Source organism: Salvia splendens, chromosome 3 (genome assembly GCF_004379255.2).
Source record: "Salvia splendens isolate huo1 chromosome 3, SspV2, whole genome shotgun sequence".
In the NCBI taxonomy this organism is placed as follows: domain Eukaryota; kingdom Viridiplantae; phylum Streptophyta; class Magnoliopsida; order Lamiales; family Lamiaceae; genus Salvia; species Salvia splendens.
In genome coordinates this window covers 22,747,097-22,751,583 of record NC_056034.1, presented here as the reverse complement: position 1 = coordinate 22,751,583, position 4,487 = coordinate 22,747,097, and the positions used below count along the sequence as shown (strand labels likewise).

The following is a 4,487-nucleotide window of genomic DNA, read 5'->3' as shown; positions in this document are numbered from 1 at the left end:
ATTTTTCGTTTACCCACATAGGAAGTTACCATTTATCCATGATTCCATTATAATCTTGTGATTCAAAAATCACTGAAATGTAAATTAATGGCGTGTTATTAACAGCCAAAATTGTTAAAAGTTCTTCAGCGTTTATTAGAGCAACCACATCTACTCGCAGCTAATGGGATCGCTCACGCCACAATGTCTTCCCGTTGCTCGATTATCAACAACTCCGGTAAACAAAGGAAAACGCAAGATACGCCATCAATGCACACAAATCAAGTTCACACTCAAAAGGAAAAACATTCTCAATCTTCATTAGCACACCAACAGCCAATAAACAAACCCAGGAACAATGGAAGTTTAGCTTGCAAGATTAAAAACATTTGCATTCCTGAACAGAATTTCAAATGAGATTATACATGCTCAACCTCAGCCTGTGAAAGGTTTCAAGTTCAAGACTCACTAAAGGTCTAAAACCAAAGATTTCGATTATTCAAACGTCTTAAATATCCCAAAAACATTGTCGTAGTCGATCTTCCACTCCATCGAACCATAAGTGTCTAATAGGGAGCAACAGGAGTGCGGAAGCTGGCTCCTGCGTACACTGCTTCTGAACCAAGCTCCTCCTCAATCCTCAGCAGCTGCACACAAGATAACAATTTGTTTATTTGACCGGATAAGAAAACTAAAAAAAGCAAGCAAGACATACAAGTAAGAAATTCAAGGTCAAGAATAATGCGATACTTGCCTGGTTGTATTTTGCAAGGCGTTCCGATCTGCAAGGAGCTCCAGTCTTAATTTGGCCCTGACAGAAGAAGCGAGGTAATAGATTTCAGCACGTGTATATTAGAGTGGAGGTCGATACAGCTGTACAAAGTTTAAAACGAGTATTACCGTTGACAATCCAACTGATAGATCAGCAATGAAAGTGTCTTCGGTTTCCCCACTGCATTGAGAATGAAAATTTTCAGTATCTACGAGGTTTAATAAGATTTTGACCACAATACACAGAATGGCCCAATATATCATACCTGCGGTGGCTGGCCATCACTCCCCATCCAGCTTGCTTCGACATTTTTACAGCTTCAATACTCTCAGTCACAGATCCAATTTGGTTAACCTGTCAATCAAACAGGATGAAAAATTTGCTACTATTATAAAGGAAAAAAAGGATCATTAAGAGTGATGTTGATTGGACGATTGCAGAAAAAGTAGCCATACCTTCAGAAGAAGGGCATTACAACTCTTCTCCTTGATTGCCTTCTCAACTCTCTGCAGATGTTAATAACCCACAAAGTAAGAATTTGAAATTCAAATTTCTATGAACTCCTTGAACCAGCAGCAAAATGCTCCTTGAACCAATCAGATTGCCAATCACCTTGGGGTTGGTGACAAGGAGATCGTCTCCCACAATCTGCACTTGAGTTCCACACTCAGCAGTCATTTTTCCATAATGCTCCCAGTCATCCTGGTCAAAAGGATCTTCAATAGACACAATAGGGTACTCGGCCACAAATGACTTGTAGAGATCCTTGAGTTGGTCACCGGATATCTTATCTTTCCCATTATTGTTCTGCAGGGACAAAACCATGGATGTGAGAAACGAAAAGCTACAGACACATGGGGGAAACACGTCTCACGCAAGACAGTGAACACATGTAGTCCAATTCCGTGACATAGATCAGCTATATAACTTGCCTCTTCCTTGAAGTTCAGGTCGTAAGTTTTGTCTTCCCCATAAAACTCAGATGCAGCAACATCCATTCCAATAACAACCTAGGAAGAAGCAACATTTGCAACCTCAGTACTATTTAGCAGGTAAATGCCTCTAAAAGAAGAAACACAGTAAGCGAGTGGGAAATGCAGAAATAAGAACTCACTTGATCAGTATAACCTGCTTTGGCAATAGCTGTCTTTAGCAGTTCAAGACCCTCCTTGTTCTCCTGTAAAGAGCAGTAATGTTGGAAATGAAACTATTCCATCACACAAGGACAAAAACTGCTACCCAAAGTATATGATACCTGAATGTTGGGAGCAAAACCACCCTCATCACCAACATTAGTGGCATCCTGTCCATATTTCTTCTTAATAACAGCCTGAAATTAATATTCAGATCAGATATTATAAACCAGAACAGGTTGATGACATTTTGAATTGTGGGAACAACAATTCGAAATTCAACGAGAATATGAAGTTTCAAAAACTAACAACTTCATTTTAGACACACGGGGGACTCAGAACACCTACATGCAAGGTAGAGCAAAACTGTAATTGCTATACTAGATCTTCCTAACAAGGCAGTCAGAGACAGAGAGCCATTAAACTTTAAAACTAGAAATAGCTCCAGAAATTGATCAGCAGGGTTGCACTGGTTGCACAGGCAGTTTACAAAGGACCAAGAGATATAACTTGCCTTCAAATGGTGGTAGACTTCCACACCCATCTTCATGGCCTCCTTGAAGGAAGAAGCTCCAATAGGAAGAATCATGAACTCCTGCAGGTAAAAAAAGTTTACTTCGATTGAGACAGAATTTCATTTCAGCAGTAAGACCATTCAAACAAACTTGCATCATAGACATACCTGCATGGCAAGTTTGTTGCCAGCGTGTGATCCACCATTGATGACATTGAAAGCAGGCACAGGGAGAACCATGTTCTTGTTACCAGCTAGGTTGGCAATGTGCTGATTGCAGAAAGAGTAATCATACCAGCTATTTCATCAAATAGACAACATAATAATACTAGAAATAATATTCAGCAACAAACAAATTGGTAAATTACTAATGTTGAGAAGTCAAACCATTCAAAGATGCAGCAGATAGAAACATAGAGTGGAAAAGACAATTCAATCCAAAAAAGAATGATTCAAATATCAACATAACGAGAGTTGGTATCCCACATACCTTGTAAAGAGGGATATTGAGGACAGCTGCTCCAGCTTTGCAGACAGCGAGGGACACAGCAAGAATAGCATTTGCTCCAAGCTTCGGAAAAATAGTTCTCTCTCAATTAATATATTATTCAAAAGAACGACAAAAAACACCAATAAATAAATGGATAACTAAGATACCTTTTGCTTGCACCAGCCCCACTCATTCTGGGTTCCATCAAGTTGGTGAACCATGAAATTATCAATGGCAGTCTGATCAGTTGGGTCCTGAAAATAGAAGAAAGGAATCACAATCAGTTCAGTAATGCCACTAAATTCACGAGAAAGTTTTTTCCTGTAATGAATCAAGGAAAACAAACCTTCCCAACAAGCGCTGGTGCAATGATACTGTTGACATTGTTTACAGCCTATCAAAACACAAAAGAAGTATTAAAAAAGCCAAATTGCAATCAGATTTCTCATGTAAAACACATCTATCATACACACAGCGAACACTGACCTTTGAGACACCCTTGCCAAGGTAGTCGGATCCTCCATCCCTCAGTTCAAGAGCCTCATAAATTCCTGAGATAAGATTAAACATATTAAAGCCAATCCAAGCAAAGGAGAGTAAATGTCACATCAAATATGATTTTACTCCAACTGTTTACACTAAACTAAAACTTAAAAAAATATTCTCTATATTATGGCTTTTTTACTCAAAATTTAAAAAAAAAATTGTTTTGGTTTAGTGTAAACCTAAAGGTATTTTTTACTCAAAAACCAAAAATAGGATTGATTTGGGAGAACTATTGGACCTTATTACCTATCCCATTTTAGGTTTTAATGTACCATTGGAGATAGAGATGGTCTAACAGACTTATATTATCAGACAATAGCCGCAGCACTAACTATGATTTATCATGTAACAAAAACAGATAATCCAAATCAAGTTTATATAGCAAAACAGTTTCATAAATCAATGTTTTGAGGAAAAATAAATGAAATTAGCGAAAGAATTCAGATATTACCAGTGGATGCACCACTAGGAACGGCAGCTCTAGCAAAAACTCCATTGGAAATATGCACATCAACCTACAGTTAGTTTAAACAACCAAGCATTATCATAACAAACAAAAACAACTGATGCATGACAACATTAAAGCCTATGTCGATTAAACCAATCGCCAACCGTTGGTAATTCGAAATCTAAACGATCAAATATAGATCCGTAAGAAAAATAAGCAGGAGATAGTAATGAACGCACCTCGACTGTGGGATTGCCACGGCTGTCGAAGATCTGACGGGCCTTGATGCTTGTGATAGTCGCCATTTCAAGTTAAATTAGATCTAGAGTAAGAGAGGGGGATTTTGAGCGAGCGAGTGAGTAGAGACAGAGACAGTGATGCTTTTTCAAAGGTAGAAATTGGGCGTGATTTATAGAGGTTGAAGCAAATGAGAGCCGTTGATTAGATGAGTGGAGATTAAGGTTTTAATTGGGCAGCAAGCCAACACAAAAATACACAGACTAATCAACTTTTTCGAAAACTGCAAAATGTCTTTATTCTGTATTCCTTCTATATCCCTTCTCACGTAATTAATTTGGTTGTTTCATAATAAATAATTAAAATAA

The 4,487-nt window shown here is 38.1% G+C and overlaps 1 protein-coding gene across 1 annotated transcript; it reads right to left on the bottom strand.

Moving 5' to 3' along the window:
- Window positions 1-278: 278 nt before the first annotated feature.
- LOC121795494 (enolase) lies at window positions 279-4,278 on the bottom strand. The gene is made up of 17 exons (XM_042194036.1): window positions 4,122-4,278; window positions 3,886-3,949; window positions 3,375-3,439; window positions 3,235-3,282; window positions 3,056-3,142; window positions 2,889-2,969; window positions 2,567-2,668; window positions 2,399-2,479; window positions 2,007-2,081; window positions 1,866-1,928; window positions 1,684-1,761; window positions 1,364-1,558; window positions 1,207-1,257; window positions 1,017-1,105; window positions 880-931; window positions 734-790; window positions 279-626 (listed from the first exon to the last, which is right to left on the bottom strand). The coding sequence occupies exons 1-17, from the start codon at window positions 4,185-4,187 to the stop codon at window positions 546-548; spliced, it is 1,335 nt and encodes a 444-aa protein (XP_042049970.1). The 5' UTR covers window positions 4,188-4,278; the 3' UTR covers window positions 279-545.
- Between the last annotated feature and the right edge of the window lie 209 nt (window positions 4,279-4,487).

What these genes read in the sequence shown, in the direction of transcription:
- LOC121795494 (XM_042194036.1), bottom strand. Translation starts at nt 4,187, where the DNA reads ATGGCGACTATCACAAGCATCAAGGCCCGTCAGATCTTCGACAGCCGT. An exon ending in TCCTAGTGGTGCATCCACTG is followed by an intron (nt 3,440 to 3,885) that starts GTAATATCTGAA and finishes ATCTTATCTCAG; the next exon opens with GAATTTATGAGGCTCTTGAA. An exon ending in ACCTGAACTTCAAGGAAGAG is followed by an intron (nt 1,559 to 1,683) that starts GCAAGTTATATA and finishes TTGTCCCTGCAG; the next exon opens with AACAATAATGGGAAAGATAA.